The 27447-nt window shown below is 42.4% G+C and overlaps 2 protein-coding genes across 4 annotated transcripts in view; both read left to right on the top strand.

Annotated features, from left to right (window-relative positions):
- The window catches only part of LOC112071087 (ribose-phosphate pyrophosphokinase 1-like), an 8104-nt gene extending 1386 nt beyond the window's left edge, over positions 1-6718 (top strand). The window contains exons 2-7 of one of the 2 annotated variants that reach the window (XM_024138560.2): positions 75-258; positions 970-1067; positions 1677-1802; positions 2161-2334; positions 2568-2727; positions 3669-6718. In XM_024138560.2, the coding sequence (XP_023994328.1) occupies positions 75-258; positions 970-1067; positions 1677-1802; positions 2161-2334; positions 2568-2727; positions 3669-3761 (835 nt within the window). In that variant the 3' untranslated portion in view covers positions 3762-6718. Of the gene's footprint in view, positions 1-74; positions 265-969; positions 1068-1676; positions 1803-2160; positions 2335-2567; positions 2728-3668 lie in introns of both variants that reach the window. The other variant, XM_024138559.2, reaches the window with a different exon arrangement.
- A 20370-nt stretch (positions 6719-27088) lies between these two features.
- Positions 27089-27447, top strand: part of LOC112071088 (solute carrier family 25 member 53) — a 3102-nt gene continuing 2743 nt past the window's right edge. For both annotated transcript variants that reach the window (XR_011475763.1, XM_024138561.2), the window contains exon 1: positions 27089-27391. The gene's annotated coding sequence lies outside the window, so the exon portion shown is untranslated. The remainder of the gene's footprint in view (positions 27392-27447) is intronic.

Below are 27447 nucleotides of genomic sequence, written 5' to 3'. Positions count from 1 at the left end.
CCCTGGGCCCTAACAGTGTTGAGATCGGGGAGAGTGTTGTTTACCCCATCCTCCCATCCCCTGGGCCCTAACAGTGTTGAGATCGGGGAGAGTGTACGTGGAGAGGATGTCTACATCGTACAGAGCGGATGTGGGGAGATCAATGATAATCTGATGGAGCTGCTGATTATGATCAATGCGTGTAAGATCGCCTCGGCCTCCCGTGTCACAGCCGTCATCCCCTGCTTCCCCTACTCACGGCAGGACAAGAAGGACAAGGTGGGGGTGAGGGACAGACATCTAGTTACTCTACTGTCACACCGCCGACCATTATACCGCATCACCAGAGTTGGGTTTAATTCCAGTCAATTTAGAAATTAAACCAAATTCCAATTCCAAATGTTTTAATTCAAAAGCATTGGAATTTCAGTGTACTTCCTGAATTGAAATTGAATTGACCACAACCCTGCCATTACACCCCATCAACGTCCAGTGTGATCTTACCACTCATGTTGCTGTCACTGACTGTGTGGACGGACTCCAGCAGGCAGTCACAGCAGATGGATGGGACTGGGAGCATGCCCGGGTTTTGTTTTGATTTCTCCACTGATTTAAGTTAAGCAGTGAGCAGTCATTGTGGCTTCTGTTTGTATTGTTACCGTCACCTGCCTGCCTCCATTCCTCTCATGGTTTATATCAGTGCATGTCCTTGTCCTCCCAATATAATGTATTGCATGTACTATGTATCTGTCAAAAGTATACTGTTATTAACTTTTTGTACAGTATCACTTTTCTTGGGCTTCTTGAAGGAGCTGAATAGTTTGATATTGACTTTGAGTTGTACATGTGACTGTAGTTTAGAATAGCCTAACAGCTGCCCCTTGTGGCTTTGGGAAGGAAATGTAATACGGAGCAATTTTTAAGATGGAAGACTCCACTCATATCATGTGATGTGAGTAGAACAAATGAGGTGTGTGTGTTTCCTTGCAGAGTCGAGCGCCTATCTCAGCCAAGCTGGTGGCTAACATGCTGTCTGTGTCTGGGGCTGATCACATCATCACTATGGACCTCCACGCCTCACAGATCCAGGTTAGGAGTAAGGAGGGAACTGGGGTCTGGCAGTAGAGGAGGGAGGACACTGGGGTCTGGCAGTAGAGGAGGGAGGACACTGGGGTCTGGCGTTAGAGGAGGGAGGGAGGACACTGGGGTCTGGCGCGTAGAGGAGGAGAGGACACTGGGGTCTGGCGGTAGAGGCAGGGAGGGAGGGACACTGGGGTCTGGCGGTAGAGGAGGAGGAGGACACTGGGGCTCTGGCGGTAGAGGAGGAGGAGAGACACGGGTCTGGCGGTAGAGGAGGAGGAGGGACACTGGCGATCTGCGTTAGAGGAGGGGGAGGGAGGACACTGGGGTCTGGCGGTAGAGGAGGGACGAGGGACACTGCGCGAATCTGCGCGCGTAAGAGCGAGGGAGGGAGGACACTGGGGTCTGGCGGGGAGAGGGACCAAACAGCCAGGACTATAGAGATGTAAATTCTTCTTTTGCTCCCTCCAATCCAACAGAAACACAATCAGCAAACACATGGAGTTCTATAGGGTTAAGTGACTGGCTCAGGGACAATGACTAGAGATGGTTCCTGGATGTGAAACAGCTAGATGGCAGCCTCTGACTCCTTGTGTGTGTCGCTGGTACTCTCCCAGGGTTTTCTTCGACATCCCGGTGGATAACCTGTATGCTGAGCCTGCTGTACTGAAGTGGATCAAGGAGAACATCGCAGAGTGGAAGACCTGCACTATCGTCTCTCCAGACGCAGGGGGTGCCAAGAGGTGAGACAGGACAGAGTAGTCAGAAAGATTTTGGTCTGAGGGCTTTTGGCCAAAATAAGAAATTTGATTAATCAGAGAAAGATGGAGAGAGGGTGAAGAGACAGGGGGAGAGGATGCTTGGTAAATATGGGAACCACTGTGTGCAGGCTACTGCTTCAAGAACATCACCTCTCTTCTACTGGTGTTACCCTTCAGCCATGTCTTTAACTCTAACTTATCTGTGCTGAAATTAACTTTAGATTCACACGTTTGTGTGTAACTGCTCCTTCACACTGACAAATCTTTATACGATAACAGTGGACCAACTGTTGTGCCTCTGTGACTTGGCTTCCTCTTAACACTGTGTTCTGTGTGACAGAGTGACTTCCATAGCGGACAGGCTCAATGTGGACTTTGCTCTGATCCACAAAGAGAGAAAGAAGGCCAATGAGGTGGATCGCATGGTGTTGGTCGGGGACGTCACGGACCGGGTGGCCATCTTGGTGGATGACATGGCAGACACCTGTGGTACTATCTGTCACGCGGCCGACAAGTAAGTAAAGTCTCAACTAATGACCTTGACTAACCTTAACACGTATCTATGCCCAGGCAATGGGTGTCTGGGCTGAATCTTAACCACACAAAAACAAATACCAACCACTRTTTCACTTCTCCTTCATGCAAATGAGAGTCCTTGCAGCAAAAATCAGTGTATTCAAACAGGTAAATGTTGGAGGTGCTATAATCCTACAGTTTTTTGAGGAGATACTGTCCCTCCACCCTCAGGCTGATCTCAGCTGGTGCTACCAAGGTGTATGCCATCCTGACCCATGGTATCTTCTCTGGCCCGGCCATCTCACGCATCAACAACGCCTGCTTCGAGGCCGTGGTCGTCACCAACACTATCCCTCAGGAGGAGAAGATGAAGACCTGTCCTAAGATACAGGTCAGGGGTCACAGCACTGTCCTAAGATACAGGTCAGGGGTCACAGCATTGTCCTAAGATACAGGTCAGGGGTCACAGCACTGTCCTAAGATACAGGTCAGGGGTCACAGCACTGTCCTTAGATACAGGTCAGGTGGTATATTACTGTCCTTAGATACAGGTCAGGTGGTATATTACTGTCCTAGATACAGGTTCAGGTTGGTATATTACTGTCCTTAGATACAGGTCAGGTGGTATATTACTGTCCTTAATATACAGGTCGGGTGGTATTTACGTCCTTAGATACAGGTCGGGTGGTATAATTACTGTCCTTAGATACAGGTCAGGGGTCACAGCACTGTCCTTAGATTCAGGTCAGGGGTCACGGCACTGGTCCTTAGATACAGGTCAGGTGGTATATTACTGTCCTAAGATACAGGTCAGGTGGTATATTACTGTCCTTAGAATACAGGTCCTTAGACAGGTCAGGTCCACAGGCACTGTCCTTAGATACAAGGTCAGGGGTCACAGCACTGTCCCTTAGATACAGGTCAGGGGTCACAGCACTGTCCTTAGATACAGGTCAGGGGTCACAGCACTGTCCTTAGATACAGGTTAGGGGTCAAATGTTATATCACTGTACTAAGATACAGGTCAGGGGTCAGAGGTTATATCAGGGTCATTCTCCTCAACATAAGTAGACTGTCATATTGTCCAATAATGTTACGGTGGTTTAAGCTGAAATTCTATTGTTGCTACTGTGATGTTTAACAACTAAGACAAGGCAAGTAGTTTGAATAATCATATCATCTGAAAAGTTTGTGCTAAAATAATTCAAATAGTTCACTCTATAAATGAGAGAGCACACTTTCTGTTTATCATCGGTAAATAGTCTGACATGTTTCCGGATGTTTCCTGAACATAGTTTATTATGTGTTATTAACCATCTGTTTCTCCTCTAGGTGATTGACATCTCTATGATCTTGGCAGAGGCCATCCGCAGGACCCACAACGGAGAATCTGTCTCCTACCTCTTCAGCCACGTCCCCTTGTAACATCACACACACACTGAGTCATTTGGGGCACTGTTCAGTAGGGGACAACAGAACATTCAGATAGAACAGACACGGCCATCTCTCATGCAGAATAGGGAATTTGGGGAGCAGATACTGTATGATTGTCTTTCAGGTAGACTAAGGAATGCAGAGTAGGCTCTTCATTCCATTTCTATGCCCAGTATTCTGGAATGTTTCTCATCACTGAATAGATTCCAGCCCTACTATTCTGTTACACCAGAAAGAGGAAGAGCGGGAATGTCCTTTACAAACACCAGTGTTGGGCTCGATTCCATTTCAATTCAAGATGTTTACTGACATTCCAATTCTTTTCAATTAGGAAAATGTGGAATTGGAATGAGGTTTACTTTCTGAATTGACTCCAACCGGGAGAAACACCACCATTAAAATCACATCGCTCTGCTGCTATTGCTAACTAACCACGTAATAATTACAATTAGGATGAATGATTATTAATAATGATATGTTCATTTTGAGTCCCTCTCTCACCCCTAAACAGTGTTTGCATCCCAAATGGCACCTATTTCCGACATAGTGACCTTCTTTTGACTAGTGCCCTATGGACCCTGGTCAAAAGTAGTGCACTACATGGGGAATAGGGTGCCATTTGGGACATGTCTATCAGGGACAAAAGAGGKCAGTGTTGATTATTTATTGTGAGTGGGTGAACTCACCTAATGCCAACAGTTGTTCATAATAATGCTGTTACAATACTTCTATGTTACAAAAAGAGGGTGGGAGACGGTTGGATGTTGACTGACTTCAGGTATTTTATTATTTTGTTTTTCTTTTCATTTGGATTCGGTTGAAAGATGAGGCTCATAATGAGCTAAGTGAATGAGCTATAGTTGACAGTGCCACTGATGTTCATCTGGGTGATTCACAAGTCTTTTTAAAGGGGCAATCTAGGATTGGTACTTCTAATTTTTGGACATAATGGTATATAGCCCACTGATTCTTGAATATTTTAACTTATAAATGCCTCTATGATCCTCATGATCTGCATCCCTAGCTCTGTCTAGGAATTTGAGTGGGTACGTTCCTCCAACCCCATCCCTCACCTGTTGACCTAAACAAGTACTGGGGGGGGGGATTTTCGAATTGCGGATTGCCCCTCTTAAGACTATTGGGAATCATTCTTTCAGTGGGTGCAGAGGAGGCAGGTTTTGCTCTTCGAGGTTGACGTCTAGAAGCTGTTGGTTTTTAGCTCTGCAGGATGGAGCTTCCGGGAAAAGTCTCTGCTATTTTTATTTAATTATTTTTTTTCAATAACATTTGTATCATAAACTCTCGAAAGAGTGGTATCTGTCTGACTTTAAAGTTGAATGTACAGTTGAAGTCGGAAGTTTACATACACTTAGGTTGGAGTCCATTAAAACTTGTTTACCAACCACTCCACAAATTTCTTGTTAACAAACTATAGTTTTGGCAAGTCGGTTAGGACATCTACTTTGTGCATGACACAAGTAATTTTTCCAACAATTATTTACAGATTATTTCACTTAATTCACTGTATCACAATTCCAGTGGGTCAGAAGTTTGGAAAATTCCAGAAAATGTCATGGCTTTACAAGCTTCTAATAGGCTAACTGACATATGGGTCAATTGGAGGTGGACCTGTGGATGTATTTCAAGACCTACCTTCAAACTCAGTGCCTCTTTGCTTGACTTAATGGGAAAATCAAAAGAACTCAGTCAAGACCTCAGAAAAAGTATTGTAGACCTCCACGAGTCTGGTTCATCCTTGGGAGCAATTTCCAAATGCCTGAAGGTACACGTTCATCTGTACAAACAATAGTATGCAAGTATAAACACCATGGGACCATGCAGCCGTCATGAACCGCTTAGGAAGGAGTCGCGTTCTGTCTTCTAGAGTGAATGTACTTTTGGTGCGAAAAGTGCAAATCAATCCCAGAACAACAGCAAAGGACCATGCGAAGATGCTGGAGGAAACAGGTACAAAAGTATCTATATCAACAGTAAAACGAGTCCTATATCGACATAACTGAAAGGCTGCTCAGCAAGGAGGAAGCCACTGCTCCAAAACTGCCATAAAAAAGCCAGACCGGTTGGCAACTGCACATGGGACAAGATCGTACTTTTTGGAGAAAGCAGCCGAAGAACACAATCCCAACCGTAGAGCACGGAGGTGGAGTATCATGTTGTGGGTGGTGCTTTGCTGCAGGAGGAACTGGTGCACTTCACAAAATAGATGGCATCATGAGGGAGGAAAATTATGTGGATACATTGAAGCAACATCTCAAGACATCAGTCAGGAAGTTAAAGCTTGGTCGCAAATGGGTTTTTCAAATGGACAATGACCCAAAGCATACTTCCAAARTTGTGGCAAAATGGCTTCAGGACAACAAAGTCAAGGTATTGGGAGTGGCCATCACAAAGCCCTGACCTCAATCCCATAGAAAATGTGTGGGCAGAACTGAAAAAGCATGTGCGAGCAAGGAGACCTACAAACCTGACTCCGTTACACCAGCTCTGTCAGGAGGAATGKGCCAAAATTCACCTMATKTTTTTGTGGTAAGCTTGTGGAAGGCTACATGAAATGTTTGACCTGAGTTAAACAATTTAAAGGCAATGCTACCAAATACTAATTGAGTGTATGTAAACTTCTGACCCACTGGGAATGTGATGAATGTAATAAAAGCTGAAATAAAGCATTCTCTATTATTCTGACATTTCAAATTCTTAAAATAAAGTGGTGATCCTAACTGACCTAAGACAGGGAATTTCTACTAGGATAAAATGTCAGGAATTGTGATTACACCTTAGCCAAATACATTTAAACTTAGTTTATGTAGACTTCCGACTTCAACTGTATGTACTTATATTCTGATTGTGTGTGACTAGCGTAAGGTGAATCACTGCACCAAATGTTTGATGGCTGAATGTGATCTTATTAAAGAGATGGTGAAAACGAATGAAGCCTGGAATCAGGTTTGTTTATTAGGCTATCCACATATGAAGGGTCTGCTGCTGGTAACATTCCAATTACTACAGTTTTAAGTCGGAAGTCGGGCCCATAGTGTTTATACTTGCGTACTATTGTTTGTACACATGRACGTGGTACCTTCAGGCATCTGGAAATTGCTCCCAGGGATGAACCTTGTGGGGGTCTACAATTTTTTTTATGAGGTCTTGGCTGATTTCTTTTGATTTTCCCATGATGTCAAGCAAAGAGGCACTGAGTTTGTAAATAGGCCTTGAAATACATCCACAGGTACACGTCCAATTGTCTCAAATGATGTCAATTATTCTATCAGAAGCTTCTAAAGCCATGACATMATTTTCTGGAATTGTCCAAGCTGTTTAAAGGCACAGTCAACTTAGTGTATGTAAACTTCTGACCCACTGGAATTGTGATACAGTGAATTATAAGTGAAATAATAGTCTGTAAAATGTTGTTGGAAAAATAAATAAGTCTGTAAAAAATTGTTGGAAAAATTACTTGTGTCATGCACAAAGTAGATGTGCTAGCCGACTTGCCACAACTATAGTTTGTTAACAAGAAATGTGAGGAGTGGTTGAAAAACAAGTTTTAATGACTCCAACCTGTATATACAGGCTACAGTTGCATAGTAGGCTATGTGTTTCATAAAATTTGAACCTATGACCTAATTCAAAATGAGAAGTTATCAGTACTGTACACACTAGTTGTGTGTGGTCTCATAGTAACCACAGCTCATTGCTGGTATAGATCCAGCAGGCTTTTTAATTACAGAAGAATATTAGGTGGAGAGAGAGAGAAAATAAACAACTTTTTAAAGTGCCAATATTTAGAGAATAAACTCAATTTAATTTTAAGAGTAAGGTCTCAGATATTTCGAGATTAACATAGGGGATTTGTTTAAGTGCATGTCTACCTGGCTCCCAAATAGTCACTGAATAGGAAGAGAACTGGGTTTGAGTCCCTGTCAGTCTCCCCTCTGAATTTTCTTCAACGTTCTGCGTAGCCTAGCCAAACACCTTGCAAAAAAATCTGTGCATAATGTCAACTATTAACGACCTTATCCATGTAACTTTACTATAACAGTAGTATTCCGCCTTATGTCTACTATCCTAATGACTATAGGCTAGTAGGCTACGTGCGCACACCCAATACAAATAATTATATTGGGATCCTGGAGACCGGGGGCTATGCGCGTTTATGTCCCATGTCTATGTTCTATATACTATGGAGACCCCTTCCCCTCTGCTCCGTGGCAAGGTCATTGACATGGGGTTTTGGGCGGCCCTTGAGCACGACTGGAAGCACAATCCTTCTCCACGCAATCCGTGACCTACATTCACAAGATGATAAGCATAGGCCTATGAAGCTACTTCATTAGAAGTAGCGTACATAAAACACCATACCATTACGCACAAATTTGTAAATTAACCTTTCCTTCTGACATATAGGCTGCTGGCCTAACTGTTACTCTCTAAAATACACTATTGCACGGTGTTGGCATACGCAGGGGATTAAGGATAACATTGTTGCGAATTCGAAGGGTGTCTGCACGCAACTCCATGTCTCATCGCAGTCTGACAACGCACCATGGCTGTTAGAATGGTATTGCTTTGGGGATACGGTGTGTGTGTGTGTGACACCTGTTTGAACGAGTGTCTTAGACCCCCGACCCTTCTCCCCCACACCACCTGCATACACACACAACCCACCTGTCTCTACCTATGCATTTATTTAAAAAAATTATCTTTATTGTTTTTATTTTTTTGATTATTTTCTTTCTTTTTAATTAACAACAAATCAATACAACAAGTACATGGGGGAAACACAAGTAAAGAATATACAAAGTACATTTGGGCTAGGGAGTACAATATCACATTACACAGGGACCTTAAGTGACATACACACATTTATAATTCTAACAGCTTTTTTGTTGGCAGAGTATTTAATTCTTAAAATATAAACTCAGAAAAAATAAACTTCCCTTTTTCAGGACCCTGTCTCTCAAAGATCATTTGTAAAAATCCAAACAACTTCACAGATCTTCATTGTAAAGGGTTTAAACACGGTTTCCCATGCTTGTTCAATAAACCATAAACAATTAATTAATGAACATGCACCTGTGGAACGGTCATTAAGACACTAACAGCTTACAGACGGTAGGCAATTAAGGTCACAGTTATGAAAACTTAGGACACTAAAGAGGCCTTTCTACTGACTGAAAAACATAAAAGAAAGATGCCCAGGGCCCCTGCTAATCTGCGTGAATGTGCATTAGGCATGCTGCAAGGAGGCATGAGGACTGCAGATGTGGCCAGTGACGTTTATTCTTGAGAGCTCTGCTCAAAATACCATGTACGTTAGTTTATATATCACACATTACGTCATCACGTCTTAAATGTCCCTCCTCCTCTTTGACAATGACAAAGCTGCTGTTAAATTCCATTCCAACGCATACACATTGCTTATCTTATGCTATCACATGTCACACCATCTGCTACAAGCCTAATGGTTTCTCCCCACCCWGGAAAACTGTTTTCTTACATGAGTACAATGCCAAAAAAATATGCAACACTTTGTGAGTGGTCATTACAAAAGGTACAATTTGCATGTATGTATGTATGTAGTTTTTTTGTTAACTTCTTCATATAGTGGTTGGCAGGATAATATTTATGAATAATTTTATAAGAAACTTCCTTATAAGGATCGGACCCTTTTTTTWAATTTTTGCCTAAAATGACATACCCAAATATAACTGCCTGTAGCTCAGGACCTGAAGCAAGGATATGCATATTCTTGGTACCATTTGAAAGAAAACACTTTAAACTTTGTGGAAATGTGGAATTAATGTAGGAGAATATAACACATTAGATCTGGTAAAAGATACAAACAAAGAAACGTGTGTTTATTTCTTCTTCCAATCATCTTTGAAATGCAAGAAAAAGGCCAATGACTTAGGAATCTAGGCACAATTTAGATTATGGCCACTGGATGGCAGCAGTGTATGTGCAGAGTTTTAGACTGATTCAACGAACCATTGCATTTCTGTTCAAAATGTTGTGTCAAGACTGCCCAAATGTGCCTAATTGGTTAATTAATACATTTTCAAGTTCATAACTGTGCACTCTCCTCAAACAAGGAGGGGGGGGGCACACACCGATCCTTTTGATTAATTTTGTTAATAAGTAGGTATGTGTGTGGCAACATCCAAACTTTTTTCCAACAGACATAATCAATAAAACCATTCCAAAAGGCATGACATAAGGTATAGACACAACATCCTGTTAAAACAAGGCTCGTATAGATCTATTGTTATTGAATGGACTAAAAGAAACTGATATTTTTCCTACTGATGAGTGAACAGGGTTAATCGTAGGCATGTTCTGAGGGTCTTGATACATTCCTGAATAATAAAGCAACACCTGAGGGAATGACATCTAACACAATTGCAAAATCTTTCGGATTTACAGGGATCTTGTAAAGTGAAAAGAATTCCTTATAATTTCAGTAAAATACCCTCTGCATATACAAGTTGACTTATCAATAGGATATTATTTAAAATAAAATTTTATTAGTCACATGCACCGAATACAACAGGTGAAATGCTTACTTACGAGCCCCTAACCAACAATGCAATTTCAAAAAATACGGATAAGAATAAGAGATAAAAAGTAATTAAAGAGCAGCAGTAAAATAAAAAATAACAATATATACAAGGGGGTGCCGGTACAGAGTCAATGTGCGGGGGCACCGGTTAGTTGAGGTAGTATGTACATGTAGGTAGAGTTATTAAAGTGACTGCATAGATGACAACAGAGTGGCAGTGGTGTGGAGAGGGGGGGTGTGGGGGGGGGGTGGAGGTAATGCAAATAGTCTGGGTAGCCATTTGACTAGATGTTCAGGAGTCTTATGACGTGGGGTAGAAGCTGTTTAGAAGCCTCTTGGTCCTAGACTTGGCGCTCCGGGAAAGCTTGCCGTGTGGTAGCAGAGAGAACAGTCTATGACTAGCGTGGCTGGAGTCTTTGACAATTTTTAGGGCCTTCCTCTGACACTGCCTAGTATAGAGGTCCTGAATGGCAGGAAGCTTGGCCCCAGTGATGTACTGAGCAGGAATCAGGAGGATGGAATTATGGTCAGATTTGCCAAATGGAGCGCATTTGTATGCGTCTCTGTGTGTGGAGTATAGATGGTCCAGAGTTCTTTTCCCTCTGGTTGCACATTTAACATGCTAATATAAATTTGGTAAAACTGATTTAATGTTTCCCTGCATTAAAGTCCCCGGCTACTAGGAGCGCCGCCTCTCGGTGAGTGTTTTCTTGATTGCTTATGTCGGAATACAGCTCATTCAATGCTATCTTAGTTCCAGCCTCTGACTGTGGTGGTATGCAAACAGCTACAAAGAATACAGATGAAAACTCTCGGTAGGTAGTGTGGTGTACAGCTTATCATGAGAAACTCTACCTCAGGTGAGCAATAGCTCGAGATTTCCTTAGATATCGTGCACCAGCTGTTGTTTACAAAAATACATAGACCCTTGTCTTACCAGACGCCGCTGTTCTATCATGCCGGTACATCATATAACCAGCCAGCTGTATGTTGATGATGTCCTCGTTCAGCCACGACTCCGTGAAGCATAAGATATTACAGTTTTGAATGTTCCGTTGGTAGTTTAATCGTAACTCGTCGATTTTATTGTCCAACGATTGCACATTTGCTAGCAGAATTGAGGGAAGTGAGGGTTTATTCGATGGCCTTCGACTTCTCAGCAGGCAGCCCACTCTCCGGCCTCTCTTTCTCCGCCTCCTCTTCACGCAGATCACGGGGCTCAGGGCCTGTTCCCGAGGGAGCAGCATATCCTCCGCCTCGAGCTCGTCAGAGTCGTGAAAGAAGAAAAAGGATTCTGCTAGTCCGTTGTGAGTAATCGCAGTCTTGATGTCTAGAAGTTATTTTCGGTCATAAGAGACGGTAGCGGCAACATTATGTACAAAATGAGTAAAAAAACTAGTTACAAACAACGTAGATAAACGAACAAAAAACACAATCGTTTGGGGGCACGTAAAACATCTGCCTTCTACTCCGGCGCCATTTCGGAACCAATACTCTAAAAACAAATACTTTTTTTATACAATATGTCCCGATTATTCCATATATAATATCTGTGTTGAGAAAAATTATGCTTATAAATGAAGGACCATGACAAGAAAACCTGCCAATGAAAAGCAGAGAGTTTCACTGGAACTTTGTCAATATTATAATTGCAAACCAACATGAAGTTAAGTAGAGAAGTAGAGAAGACATGATGAGGAATAAAATTCCAGATAGAAATGGGTCTTCTTAGGAATTGTTTTATCCAATTGATCTTAAAATTATTATTTAAGGTAGTAAAGTCCAGAAAATTCAGGTCACCATTCTCATAAGTGTTCATTACAACAGTTTTCTTAATGTAATGGGTACGGTTTCTCCACAGAAAGTTGAAAAGTATCTGGTCTCTCTCCTTGCTTATTTTACTGTCAAGATATAAAGATAGAGTGCCATATGTTAGTCTAGAGATACCTTCAGCCTTGGTTATTAGGACTCTTCCTTTTAAAGATAAGTCCCTCTGTAGCCATTGATTTAGCTTCTTCTGGGTTTTTTTAATATGAAGGTTAAAATGTAGTAAGCCTCTAGACTTCTGATCCTTAGTAATGGTTATGCCTAAATATGTAAGTTCTTCTTTCACTGGAATACCATAATAGGAAGGTGTCACACAATCTTTGACAGCCATGAGTTCACATTTATTAATGTTAAGATATAAACCAGATGCTTTGGGAAAGGATTCTATCACATTGATCGATATGGGAATCTGACGAGGAATCTTTCAGAAAAGGTGTAGTATCGTCAGCCAGCTGGCTTATAATAATTGATTTACCAGCTATGGAAATACCTCATGCGGGACTATTATTTAAAGAATTTGTAAGAAGTTGGGTGATTAATAAAAATAGATACGGTGAGATAATTCCTCTCTTTAACCTAATCTAGGTGAGGTGCCATGTTTCAGTTTGATAGAGCTGTTACCATTCGTATAGAGTCAATAGCCTTACAGAAAGGGAGTGGAAGATGAGCTGATGCTCTATTGTGGATTTAACCGACTTGGATGCAATAGGTGGTTTCCTCCTGAAAATAATCAGTGGCACAACCTCTTCCATGTTGTAATAGGCCTACTTGGTTATTATGTCCTAATTTGGATATTATGCGCTAAAAGAGAAAGGATTTCCTTATTACTAAAGTAACTTCTAAAACTTTCAACGGTGACACCCACAGCAACAGGGAGCCAGGGAGCCAGGGAGACATGCAGTTAACCAAATCCCCTACTTTAATCTTGAACTATAACTGCGACTTTATTCTCAAAATGTTGACTTGATTCTCAAAATTACATTAAGAGTATATTCTCGAAATATTGCCACTTTATTCACAAAATTAAATTTGGACTTTATTGTCGAAATATTGCCACTTTTTTAAAGTACATCGCTTCACTTGGCCCTTATACCTATTTAAGCGAACCGCCAACAATCCTGTCTTCTGTGATAGACGCTCCTGACAGTGATGCTGTCCAATCGACGGAGACCAGTCGTAGAAATCCATCCAATGGTAATTCTAGGAGGGGCGGGATCCTCATCCCAGCAATGACAACATTGTCGGTTTTGTAATGAATTATTTTTTAACCCGATACAACACACATTTATTTAGTTTATATTTTCCCAATCGTTATTTTGTCCTTAGTCGTTTTGCCCGCCAGTTTAAAAGAAGCCTGGTCGTTTAGGGAAATACGATTAGTTAAATTTTGTCTCAATGTGTTGGTTTCATTTCGCTCGTGCGTCTTAAAATAGGATTTCTTGTAAATACTTGCGATGGTTTTGCATTCTGCAGATTGGTTGATTCCGACTAGATATAAAACAAGACAATCATCAGTGGGCTAAACAGTCGTTTTAGGTGTTCTGGTAAGTAGACTAAAATGTCTTGAAACTGTTGCTCATTACATTTGTTCTTATGTGTAATTTAATCGTAGAAGTGATTCATTAGGGCATATAGCTGATGAGCAAGTTTAAAGGTAGTTGATACATTTTGGATGGTGGCCAGTTGTTTTTCAGAGAGCGATAGAGGAGAGAGGTATGAATGAGAGTCAAGCTTCGACAGCCAGTCGATAGGATGACGTGTAAGCAGACGGCCCAGATATGAGGTATGTGCATTGGAACATCCAAGTGTAACTCTTTATGAGTGCTAGAGTTTTTGAGAAGGTGAGGGATTGTCGTATGGATCGGATGTGATTGGTAGGATGTTAACGGACCAGGATGGTCCAGAGTTCTTTTCCCTTCTGGTTGCACATTTAACACTTTGGGCCCGGGCATTGAGGGAGCCAGAGGGACTTTCATATCCTTTCAATCACAAACACAAGGGCCATCTGCGGCTCCATCGTACAGGTACTAACCAGAGTCTAGGATCAGTGGAAATTATTAAAACCTGACTTAATTTTTAGGGGTGTGATAATACAGTTGAAGTCGGCAAGTTTACATACAACCTTAGGTTGGAGCTCATCTAAAAATCTCGGTTTTTCCACCACTCCAACAAATGACTTGTTAACAAAGCCCTCCACAAAAATAGTTTTTGCATCGGTTAGGACTTACTTTGTGCATGGACACAAGTCATTTTCAACAATTGGTTTAAAACAAGACAGATTCATTTCACTTAATAACTCCTGTATCCACAATTCTACAGTGTGCTTCAGAAGTTAACGTACATCAGTTGAACTGTGCTTTAAACAGATTGGAAAATTCCGCAAAATTTCATGCTTTACAAGCCTATAGGCTATTGACATATTTGCTGTCCGAATTGGAGGTGACCTTGAATGTATTTCCAAGGCTATACCCTTCAAACCAGTCCCTCTTTGCTTGACATATGGTAAATCAAAAGACAATCAGTCAAGACCTTCAGAAAAAATGTAGACTCCAAGTTCTGTTCATCCTTGGGAGCAATTTCCAAAAGCCTGACAGGTACACGCTTCATCTGTGACAAACAATCAGTAGCCAAGTATACACCATGGACTAGCAGCCTGTCAACCGCTTAGAAGGGAATCGCGGTTCTGTTTCTCCTAGAGCATAAACGGTACTTCTGGAGCGAAAAGTGCAAAATCAGAAAACAGCAAGCTTAGAATCTAATAACCGTACCATCACGTAGAAACGCAGTCCGTAATGCGACATAACCTGAAAGGCTGCTCAGCACAGGAGAAAGCCACTGCCTCCCAAACCAAAAGCAGATACAGTCCGCATGCTAAGATGTTATTTTGGAAAACGCCGTGATTAACAGAACTACGTACTGTTGGCCAATGGGACGATCGTTACTTTTTGAGAAAAAGGGGGCTAAGCGAAGACACCATCCCCAACCGTAACCGAGGTGGCAGCATCAATGTTGTGGTGCTTTGCTGCAGGAGAACTGGCTGCACTTCAAAAATAGATGGACATCATAGAGGGCGGAAAATTATGTGGATAATTGAAGTCAACATTCAAACATCAGTCAGGAAGTTAAGCGCTTGTCGGCAAATGGTTCTTCAATGATGGACAACCATGACCCAAACGCATACTCCCAAGTTTGTGCGAAATGCATCAAGGACCAAAAGTCATAGGATATTGGGAGTGGCCATCCAAAGCCCTGACCTCAGAACCTATAGAAGAATGTCTGTGGCAGAACTGAAAAAGCGTTGCGAGAAGAGAGCCTACACAACTTGACTCGTACATCCAGTCTTCCAGGAGAATGTGCCAAACTTCACCTCATTTTTGTGGTAAGCTTGGAGGCTACATGAAATGTTTGACGATAGTTAAACAATTTAAAAGGCAAGGCTACCAGAATACTAAATTGAGTTAGATGTAACCTTCGGACCGATGAATGCCGATGAATATAAAAAGCTGAATATATGTCATTCTCGTCACTCATTATTCTGACATGTCACACTTCTAAAAATAAAGTGGGTGATCCTATGACCTAACGAGCCGGTATTTCTACACTAGATAAATGTCAGAATTGTTAAACCTCTTAGTAAATTACTCTAAACTGTTGTACTGTAACTTCGACTTCAACTGTATATCTGACCTAATACCTCAGTGATCTCCTTCTACATTAACAACCAGGGGCCGACGTGGCTCAGTATCCCCGTAAAGGTTGCCACCAGATCCCTGTATCAGATTATTTTTACCTTTAATCATCACTATCATTATGGGGCTTGAAAACTATCTGATCTGGAGCAGTGGTTAGGCTACTTCACCTACTGGTGGCAAACACTGCCGTAGGCTTGTGGACTCATCCCCAAGGGGCCAATACGACTTAATTTTATTGTGAGACAACTGTATCGCAATCCAGGCGTAGACCTGTCATTTCTATCCGCAAGGGCCAGTAGGCCGCTCCATGTTACTGATGACTATCTTCCGCCCCAATATGGCATACATACTCAATGTAATCGGATGTTTATTGTCCTGCATATCTGCCATTTATATTTTCACCAGTCAAAGCAAACAATCTACATCATGTACATGAACGACGGTGCTGGATTGAGACCGTGAACAACACTGGCAAAATCATTACCCAGGGACATACCATCACCGTGGAGTTTTCCTCGCCCTACGAGCTGGACTACAAGATATCTCTGGAGACGTGCTTAGGCCATGCTCAGGTTATGCAGGATCCCTACCTTTCTGCCAACTTTCCCAATTCCAGTTTTCCAAACTCCCCAGTTGGAAGATTCAAAGAATCAGACAGGAAATCTAAGCAGGAAAAATCTGGAATCACTCAAGAATCATCACTTCCTGGGAATTTTTGGGAGAGTTACGCCGCGAATTTCTTCAACCTACTTGTGATTGTTTCCAATTAAAACCTGGTTCAAAGAAACTAAAATGCTTCTTGGCAAAGACTCAATTTCTCAAGGAGATTTTACTAGCACTGTCTGGGAGTGTCTGAGTTGGAAGGGGAAAAAATGAAAAACTCCTCTGGTTGGCGAGAGGTTTGAACCTTGTTTCTTATTGGTCTATTATAAATTTACACCTGGTGAATGTCACCAGGTAGCTCAAACCTTCCATCACAAAACAGGCTGAAAGTTCAGGGCAGCTCTTTTTAAACAGCTTTACATAAAAGGGCATTATCATTTTCACATTCCACAGCTATTATCCTCCAACTCAAATAGTGTGGAAATGTATATAAAAACTAGAAATGGAGTTTTTGACTGCACTAGGCCTTTAAACGGACAAGTTCACCTTTTTTTCACCCTTTTTTTCGCAAAATGTTATTTGGCATGTTATGAAATGTCCAGCGAACTTTTTTTTTTGCGAATTTCACTTTGGTTTGGAGAAACTCTGCCCACCCAGTGATATACCCTTCCTCATGCTGGTTTGATGTTCATCGTTGTCCCACATGAACATTGTGTCATATCACAACTTTATTCCGCAACGTTATACGCATCCGTTGGTCCCCAAGCGATACTTCTCCCCGTGTAGCTCCGTCGACTCGTGTACAGTAAACAGTACTGATCCCAAGACCAAATGTTTCCATGCCCTGACTGTGTTATAGAGTTTCATTATGATATCACCTCAAGCATATCCTCACCTTCTCTCCCCTTCCCCATATCCTCTCTCCTCCCTAACCTTTCTCCAGTGGGTGATCACCCTCACCCCTCCCCCACCCCACGGAGGTAACTTAATCACTAAGCAGGCACTGTACACAGAACTCCGCGTAACCACAGCGTACGCGGGCGCGAGGTGCGTGCTCGAGCGCACCCGGACATCCCTCTTCGTGGGGGTGTTTTGTGGAGGGGGCGGCGACGAGAACCAGCTCATCCTATACGTCCATCTGTGCTGCGGCCCCACGCGTCGCTACCAAGCAGCGACCCGGCTCCGCTCACATATCATAGAAGAGGTGGCTCAAAACTCAATATACCCACTGTCTTGGCACGCCAAATAGCACCCTATCCTATAAAATTGCTCAATGACAGAAACCGGATTTGGACAGGAAAAACGATTGAAGAGGGAACAACACTGATCGTCCAGGATTAATGATTTGACTTCACGGTGTTAAATAAGCGATACCACCAAATCTCTAAAGACACCATCCAAGCGATTCCCACTCTCCATCCTTATTCTCAAGTCCTCTACACTTTCTCTAGTCTACGTCTGTATTCAGGCTCTTTAATGAACAAAGTTGTGACCCAGTCTAGAACGGTCAGACTAATTAAAAATGGATAATGTCCATAACCACGGATACACAGGGAAATAGAGCTCAGACTGAGATGGGTGTTGGTGCCGGCTGTACATGACCTTTGTGCTGGTTGCTGCTATTCACATCACCAGGTCGACCGACGTATCAGATTTGTTCTCTCATAACGTCTGTCAAGTTCAACTTGGGGACTATGACGAGGGATTATCCACCGGACTATTGCGAAGGCTAAGAATGATAATGTTGGGAACGAGTTTTGAATAGTTAATCTTTATTTTAATACATGACAAATGGAACACAATTACTGACAGAAATATGTCTATAATAAGCGTTTAATAGTAAGAATAGAACCTCCTAGAAAATCAAATTTTTAGGAGACATAAGAATAAGAGTAACGAAACATGTCAGTTGAGAATAATGCATAAACAAAGTCACAAGAAAGAAAAGAGTGCATATATTTTCCATCGGTAGATACAGTTAAACTTATTGGTTCACCCTGCCATCGAGAACTTGAGTAACATATGAATGCTAGGTTAGAGTGTCTTTTAACATGATCTCAATTATTCCCATGAGAAGTTTTAAGGTGTATAGTTATATAGAATTATAGACTTCATAACTCACTATATATAAAAATCTCCATTTGATATTCCATATACATTGACAGATTTGGGGATGTTTTAAGCATCTTTTAATATTGCAATGTAACATATCGCTCCGTCCCTCTCTCCGTCCTACTGGGCTCGGAACCAGGAACATACAATGCAAACACCCCATCCGGACCACCCCGCGCTTACACCCATGCAGACAGGGGAACAACTACTCCAATCTAGCGAGGACGTTTGAAACATTAGCGCGCACCCCGCTATACTAGCTAACCCATTACATCGGTTACACCAGCCTAATCTCGGAGTTGATAAGCTTGAAGCATTGCGAGATCTGCTGGAAAACGCAGAAAGTGCTGTTTGATGAATGCTACGAGCCGCCTTCGCTACACGGTCAGATCAGAGACGCTCTAAATCAATCAAACTTTACTTATAACATAATAAACACAGAACGCCTTAGGTCATTAATAGGGTGAATCGGAAACATTAATCATCTCGAAAACAAAACTTTTATTCTTCAGTGAAATACGGAACCTTTACGTATTTATCAACGGTGGCATCATAATCTAAATTATTCTGTTACATGCCACACTCAATGTTATGTTAATAAACTTTTAAAATCGGCAAATTAGCTTCGCACGGAGCCAGGCGCCCCCAACTGTGCATATAACCCTGACTCTGCTTGCAATAACGCAGAGAAAGTGAACACAATTCACTGGTTAATATGCCTGGACTGGATTCTTTTAATGCAGGTCCAAAAATATTACTCTGTGTATTGATTTTAAGAAAGGCATGATGTTTATGTTGGTAATTCGTGCAACGATTGGTGCTTTCGCAATGCGCTTTGTTAAGTCATCCCTGTTTGGCGAATTGGCTGTCTTTGTTTAGGAAGAAATAAGTCTTCACACAGTTCGCAACGACCAGGGCGGCAAACTGCTGCATATCCTACTCTGTTGGCACAGAAGCAAGACCAAGTGAACAATTTTCTAGTTAAAATAAATTCATGTTAGCACAATATGAACTAAGTAGCAGGTTTAAAAATAATATACTTGTGTATTGATTTAAAGAAGGCATGAGTTTTAATGGTTAGGTACGTTGATGCAACGACAGTCCTGTTTCGCGAAATGCGCACGCATCAATTATCTCAACGCAGAACCTAGATAAACCTAGTAATATCATCAACCATGTGTAGTTAACTAGTGATTATGATTGATTGATTTGTTTTTATAAGAAAGTTTTAATGCAGCTATAACTTTGGCTTCTTACTGCATCGCGTAAACAGGCAGCCCCGTGGAGTGCAATGTAAAGCAAGTGGTTAGAGCGTTGGACAGTTAACCGTAAGGTTGCAAGATTGGAATCCCCGAGCTGACATGCGTAAAAAATTTCGTTCCGCCCGACAAGGCAGTTAAAACCCACGCGCTAGCCGTCATTGAAAATAGAATGTGTTGTAATGACTTGCCTAGTTAAATAAAGGTGTAAAAAAAAAAGGGATTTTTTCCCGACAATTGGTCCAAAAATAACGATTCCGATTGGTATGAAAAACTTTGAAATCGCCCTAATTTAATCGCATGTCCGATTAATGGGCGACCTCTAATCTCACGTGATGTGTGGCCGCTGTAGTTGGGCCTACCAAGAGTGATGCTGAACCGATTTCTCTCATTTAAATGAAGCTTCTGCACAAAGACTACTTTAACAATTTCCCTAAAAATTTGATCAAACACATTTACTTGAAGAACAGTGCAGATGACAACTTTGTTCACAGAATAACGGCACCAACAGCAAAACGTCATCTGTTACCAAACTTGCATTGCACTGTTCTTCAAGTACATTTATTTTTGTACAATCAGTGAAATTGTTAATAGTAGTCCTTGTTCAGAGCTGTATGTTGGGTTAACTCTGCAATCATTGGTTTTTGCTTGACATTAATTTTTAAAGTGAAAATCATCGTCTCAGTTCACTGTTACTGTGATTTCCCCTCTGTCACTCATCCTCCTGTGCTGTGTTTGATAGACAGTTGCTGGTACGGCGTTCCTGGCCCTAGTGGGGATTGGAGACAGACACAGTCTCTGCTGTACCTCAGGCCACCATGGTACCATTTATTTTAGCCGCGTTGGTCTGCAGATGACACTGCTAAAACACCGAAAACAGTCAAATATGTCAGCAGGGTGTGACATCCGGCACCAATCGGAAGAAAACTGACACAAATGTTTTGTTGAGGTTTGCCCTAATGAACGCAACCAGAATGAGCAAAATCATGAGGTATTTGTTCTAATAGGGTAATGGATGAGGGTTAGGTAGATGGCAAGCCGTGTCCTTTGCAGGCCAGTATGACGGTAAGGTCAGCTGGTAGGTTTGTCATGGTCGGTGCTGTTCCAAGGTTCAGAACCTGGCTTCTTTATCGCTCAGAACACTTCGAACGTCTCATTACTTTGTTCCCCACTAAGTTCCAAATGATCCTTCTGCCCGTTCCAGGAAACTCGTTCTACAGCCCTGTGTGTAATTTCGTGTGTCGGATGTGCTGCTGTTATAATATTTAAGTGTTGTGTCTGTGGTTCTGTGAATGTGCCTGCATGTCTATAAAGTGTAAGTGTTGGTGTGTTCGTGTGTCTGTGAATGTGCTGCATGTATATATATGTGAAGGTTGGTGTGTTTCGTGGGTCTGGAATGGCTGCATGTCTAAAATGTGTATCGTGTTGGGTGTTTCTGTGTCTGCCTGTGTGCCTTTACCGTTGGGCAGGTCTTTGCCGGTGTTAAAATTCCATGGAATACACACCAGGGTAAAGTGTGGTAATTCAGGGACAAGACCCTGGTAGTCTCCAGGGCATGTGGGCTACAAGACAGAGAGGAGGTGGGTGTGTGTGATGTAATCATCAAAGAATAAAATTACTTCACAAATATGCCCTTGCAGCTTTTATTGTGTAAGCCTTTGGGTCAGTAGGACTTATGGAGTTGTGTACAGTATGTTAGACACAAAACACAGAACTTTGAGCTCAGCTAAATTGCTCCTCTCTGTCCCATGCTCCATTCTCAGATCACTATCAATGACTTGGTTCACGCAGATCAAAAAATGACCACAGCTCCTGCGCCACCAGTAAAATGAATTGGGGGAGGGAATGTACAGTAAGAAATGACCACATAGATTTAACATCACCAATATCCAGTTGTATGACAGAAGACATCAGAAATTTGATGATAGATGGAATGTTTTCAATGTGTGTTACACGCCAACCTATTATTTTGTGTGACATCAAATGGACAAAATTGCAATTGTGCTATTCAGTGGTGCCTACATTTTAGCCGGGGGCGTATCCACTCCCCGGAGTAGAGAGAAGTGTGTGTGTGTCCCCTCGTCTTGTGGGCACAGGGGCCCACAAGGTCTCTGACCATGGATTTCCACAAATGCGTTGAGCCGCAGGAATGTCCTAACAGCATGAGCTAAGGAGGAAGTGGCACAGTGTGGGAGCGACAAAGGGGATGGAGGGAGGTAGTCCACGGACGAGAGAACACTGCAGAGGGGACAGGGCAGGAGGTGAGAGACAGGAGGGCAGGAGGTGAGAGAACAGGGCAGGTGCGGTGAGAGGACATGGCAGGAGAGGACAGGGCAGGAGAGGGAGGTGAGAGGACATGCAGGAGAGGGAGAGCAGGAAGGAGGTGAGGGCAGAAAAGGTGAGTAAGAGGAGAGGGGAGGGCAGGAAGGGGGGACAGGGAAGGAGAGTGAGGCAGAAAAAGTGAGGTAGACGCAGGAGAAGGACGGCAGGAGAGGAGAGAGGACACGGCAGGAGAGGGAGGACAGGGAAGAGAGTGAGCAGAAAAGTGAGGTGAGAGGGCAGAGGTGAGGCTGAGAGGAGAGTGAGGTAGGTGAGAGGGCAGGAGAGGGAGCAGGGCAGAGAGTGAGGTGAGAGGGCAGGCGGGAGATGAGAGGCAGAAAGGGAGAGGAGCTAGTGTGTGGAAGCACTGGAGTGCAGTGGAGGTATCAGGTTTATCACCTATATACGTACTCGATAAACAACTCTAGGTTAAATCGTTAAGCAACTTCTATGCTGTTTGTGCCCTGGTATTTGCCCTGGTATTTGCCCGGTATTGTCCGGTTTGAGCAATATAAAAGTGTGGTATCTTACGGTGTATGCACTTTTCTGTGTGAAGCCAGAAAGGTGGAGCAAGAGAGAGAGGATAACGTGGTGAGGTGTTGGAGAGATCAGTGCAGCAGGACGCTGCAGAGTGCCAGTCCTGCTGCCAGCTCTGACCGCCTGGCCGACACGCATGGCAACCATGCATGCCCAAAGGCCCAGACAGCAGATGTTGAGTCAGCTTCTGTGTGTGTCCCTGTAAATGTTTCCCTGTCTCTCCTGCCTGCAGGTTTGGGGGTCACACACGTTTCCTTCCCGGTGCAGTGATGGCCACATTTATCATGACCTGAGGAACATGGGAGTGTTAGCAATGACATTACACATACATAAATATGATGCAGCATAGCATGGGGAGGTGAGACTACTTTTTAGCTACAGACGCTACTACTAGCTCAGTTGAATACACTTAGAGACAGACAGAGCGAGAAGGAAGATAGACAGGGAGAGGAAGAGTGTGTGCTACAGCATGTGTGTGAGGGAGTTAAGTAATGTGAACATCAAAGTTCAGGGGGGCGGAAATAACAAGAGCTCACTCAAACCTGTGTCGCATCGAATATGTGTGTGTGTGTGTGTGTATGAATCTTGTGTGTTTGTTCTAGCATGGTGAATGTATGTACACCCCTCCCTGCATCACAGCTGTATATTTAGCCATTACCATGCGTTCTGAGCATTGTGTGTGTTAATACAAGGCGTGGTTGTGTGTGTGTCTGGCACCGTGTACAGGAAGCCACCTGAACAGGTGAATCCCAGGTGTCCTGTCAGCCGAGCATGAGCAGGAAGAGCAGGGCATCCCCGTGTCAGACATGTGTGGGCACAGACACTCGTGAACTTAACAGGGAGCTTCATAGAGATGAATGTTCCTTGCTCTCTCTGCTAATCTGTGGTCTGTCTGAACTGCTGCTGGGGATGTTACAGTCAAAGGGATTTACTGTCTTGTCTTGCGTCGATTAGAGGGGTGTGTTGTGAAGCTAAGCTAACATAGCCGTCCCTTAGACCTGAAGTAACCATAGGTAGTCTAGTGGTACGGACGGTTACATGCAGTGTGGGGTGGTGGTGTTACATTGCTAGGAATCAGGCTGGTTGATATGCTAGCTATATATAATTTGGTGTGGTTAAATGAACATGGATTTTATGTTAATTCGGCTTGCAATTTAAAGTCACCCGGATTGGGCTCTATGGAGACGCCTGACTTTCTCGGTGTGAGTTGTTTATCTATGATTGCTCATATGTCGTAGAAGTATCGAGCTCATTCAATCGTCGTCGTCATTCTGATGTTCTCGACGCATGGAGATGAACATGCGTGGAGTGAGATGTGAACAGTAAATTTCATTGCCTACACAACAAACGAAATAAAGATGAAAAACGACTCGAGTAAGAGAAATCTCAATGCTGGGTAACAAGTCTTACTCACTCTCGCAGAAACTCTTCTCTACCCTCCTCGACGGATGAAAGCAAACTTCAAACAGGAGTCAGAACGTACATTTCTTCAGACTCTACGTGCACCAGCTGTTGTTTACAAAAATACATAGCCCTCTGTCTTCACCAAGTAACGACTCCAGATGATTATTACCATATATCATACACAATTCACAAGAGCATACAAAAAGTCATATAAACCAAGCCCAAGACCTAGCTAATGTCATAATGGACTGATCGCTTATCAAAGCTCTCAGCCTAACCATACAAAAACCACGACTCCGTGCAAGACATAAGTATATTACAGTTATTCGAAGTATTGTTGGATATTCAAATCGATACACTAATCACGTATACTTCGATTTCAATTGCTCACCAGATTAGCCTATCATTTGACTAGCCAGTAATATGATGGGAAGACTAGCAAGGCGTATTACATATCGACCCTCTGAGAATCCGACATCTCAGTCAGTCACAGGCAAAGCAACTCATCTCTTCCGGCACTGCACTCCCTTCTTCCGCGCCGCAACAGTCAACACCACAACCGCAAAACAAGAACATCACTCTAAACTCCCTAATTCACACTCTTTCACCCGCACAAGATCCACACGGGCTCAGGACCTGGTTCCCGCATGGAGCCAGCCATCACTTCCTCCCACACCACCGCTCGAGCTCGGCAGTATCAGATCCGTGACAAAGTAACGTACACAAGGATTACTGACTCGATGTCCAGAGTGTGGGCACGTCAACTCACCACGACCAGTCTATCCGATGTCATACACAGTTATTATTTATTCGGCCACATCGACTAAGAGACGTAGCAGGCAAACAAATTATAGACGCTCAACATAAAATGACGTTAAAACTATTAGATTACAGCAATCGTAGAATAAGACGGAACAAAAAACACACATCGTATTTGGGGCACCGATAAATACATCTGCACTCATCTTGACTAAGACAACCGAGCCGCAGCAAATAGTCTGTCGGTAAACAATACATCACCATAACAACAACAATACATTACTTTTTTGGTATACAACCAACAATCATTGTCAGAGATCTTCACTTCCATATATATATATCTGTGTATGACAGCAATAAACTAGAATATCGCATCTCAATCAATACTGCCTCACGGACTCACATCGCACAGCAAAACCTGACACTCGCAACATGCAGAGCACGCTCTTCACATGGACTCCCTCTTGCGTCATTATATTCACTCCATTAGAGCATAACACCCAACATAGATGCAACGTAATAAGCAGAAGCATAGAGACGACATGCATCGCACATCGCCACGAATTAGAATCCCAACGATAAGTAAAATGGTGTCTTTCTTATAAGGGTAATGTATGATTTTATCCCATTGCACTCTCATTAGACAATACTCTCATATCATTTTCACAGGTAGTAAAGGTCTCAGAAAGTTCATGACGTCAGATGCCACTCCACCGTATTCTCCTCAATAAGTGCTTCTATGACCCTAAAACCACTCAACGAAGTTTAATTCACATGAACAATGTGGATCACCAACACACGCGAACTTTATCTCCTCCTACATAACATTGCAACAGCATATCTGGTTCCATCCTCCTTCCGCTAGCACTCTAATTTACTCAGTCCAAAATATTACATACGATAAGAGAGCTCATACTCTTACGATCTAGACATGACTACACACACATCTCCCTACGACTTGGATATATTAAGGTACTTGCTTCTCTCATTCTCTTTTAAAGATAAGCTCCTTGTTACGCCATCTGACTACACAAAATTCAGATACTCTACTGTAGGTGTTTTATGATATCGCAAAGGTTACACTAGTTTATACTCAGAATTACAAAAATACCTCTAACCTATACTGATACCATAGCGATAAACTCGCGCTTATAGCCTCACAAATCCGATAATAAGAATATATACATATATAGTTCATGTGAAGTAAACCAGATGATCAATACAAATTATCCATTATAGAATACGGAACTTGGATCTATATACCATCTACTGAATCCTTCTGACTAGGCCACAATGCCAGAGTTCCCACTCTCATATAATTGTTCAGCCATTACTTCAAAACCAAAGATTCGGCTCTTGGAGAAATGGATCTTCTACTCACATTGATGCATATGGGAATCTGACGAGGAATCTTTTCAGAAAAGGTGGTAGTATCGTCACAGCTCGGCTTATAATAATTTGATTTACCAGCTATGGAAATACCTCATGCGGGACTATTATTTAAAGAATTTTGTAAGAGTTGGTGATTAATAAAAATAGATACGGTGAGATAATTCCTCTCTTTAACCTAATCTAGGTGAGGTGCCATGTTTCAGTTGATAGAGCTGTTACCATTCGTATAGAGTCAATAGCCTTACAGAAAGGGAGTGGAAGATGAGCTGATGCTCTATTGTGGATTTACCGACTTGGATGCAATAGGTGGTTTCCTCCTGAAAATAATCAGTGGCACAACCTCTTCCATGTTGTAATAGGCCTACTTGGTTATTATGTCCTAATTTGGATATTATGCGCTAAAAGAGAAAGGATTTCCTTATTACTAAGTAACTTCTAAAACTTTCAACGGTGACACCCACAGCAACAGGGAGCCAGGGAGCCAGGGAGACATGCAGTTAACCAATCCCCTACTTTAATCTTGAACTATATATGCGACTTTATTCTCAAATGTTGACTTGATTCTCAAAATTACATTAAGAGTATATTCTCGAAATATTGCCACTTTATTCACAAAATATAATTTGGACTTTATTGTCGAAATATTGCCACTTTTTTAAAGTACATCGCTTCACTTGGCCCTTATACCTATTTAAGCGAACCGCCAACAATCCTGTCTTCTGTGTAAGACGCTCCTGACAGTGATGCTGTCCAATCGACGGAGACCAGTCGTAGAAATCCATCAACTAGGTAATTCTAGGAGGGGCGGGATCCTCATCCCAGCAATGACAACATTGTCGGTTTTGTAATGAATTATTTTTTAACCCGATACAACACACATTTATTTAGTTTATATTTTCCCAATCGTTATTTTGTCCTTAGTCGTTTTGCCCGCCAGTTTAAAGAAGCCTGGTCGTTTAGGGAAATACGATTAGTTAAATTTTGTCTCAATGTGTTGGTTTCATTTCGCTCGTGCGTCTTAAAATAGGATTTCTTGTAAATACTTGCGATGGTTTTGCATTCTGCAGATTGGTTGATTCCGACTAGATATAAAACAAGACAATCATAGTGGGCTAAACAGTCGTTTTAGGTGTTCTGGTAAGTAGACATAAATGTCTTGAAACTGTTGCTCATTACATTTGTTCTTATGTGTA

The sequence above is a fragment of the Salvelinus sp. IW2-2015 genome, unplaced genomic scaffold (genome assembly GCF_002910315.2).
Source record: "Salvelinus sp. IW2-2015 unplaced genomic scaffold, ASM291031v2 Un_scaffold1512, whole genome shotgun sequence".
NCBI lineage: Eukaryota > Metazoa > Chordata > Actinopteri > Salmoniformes > Salmonidae > Salvelinus > Salvelinus sp. IW2-2015.
The sequence above is the reverse complement of the archived record's forward strand: the minus strand, read 5'-3'. Positions and strand labels throughout refer to the sequence as shown.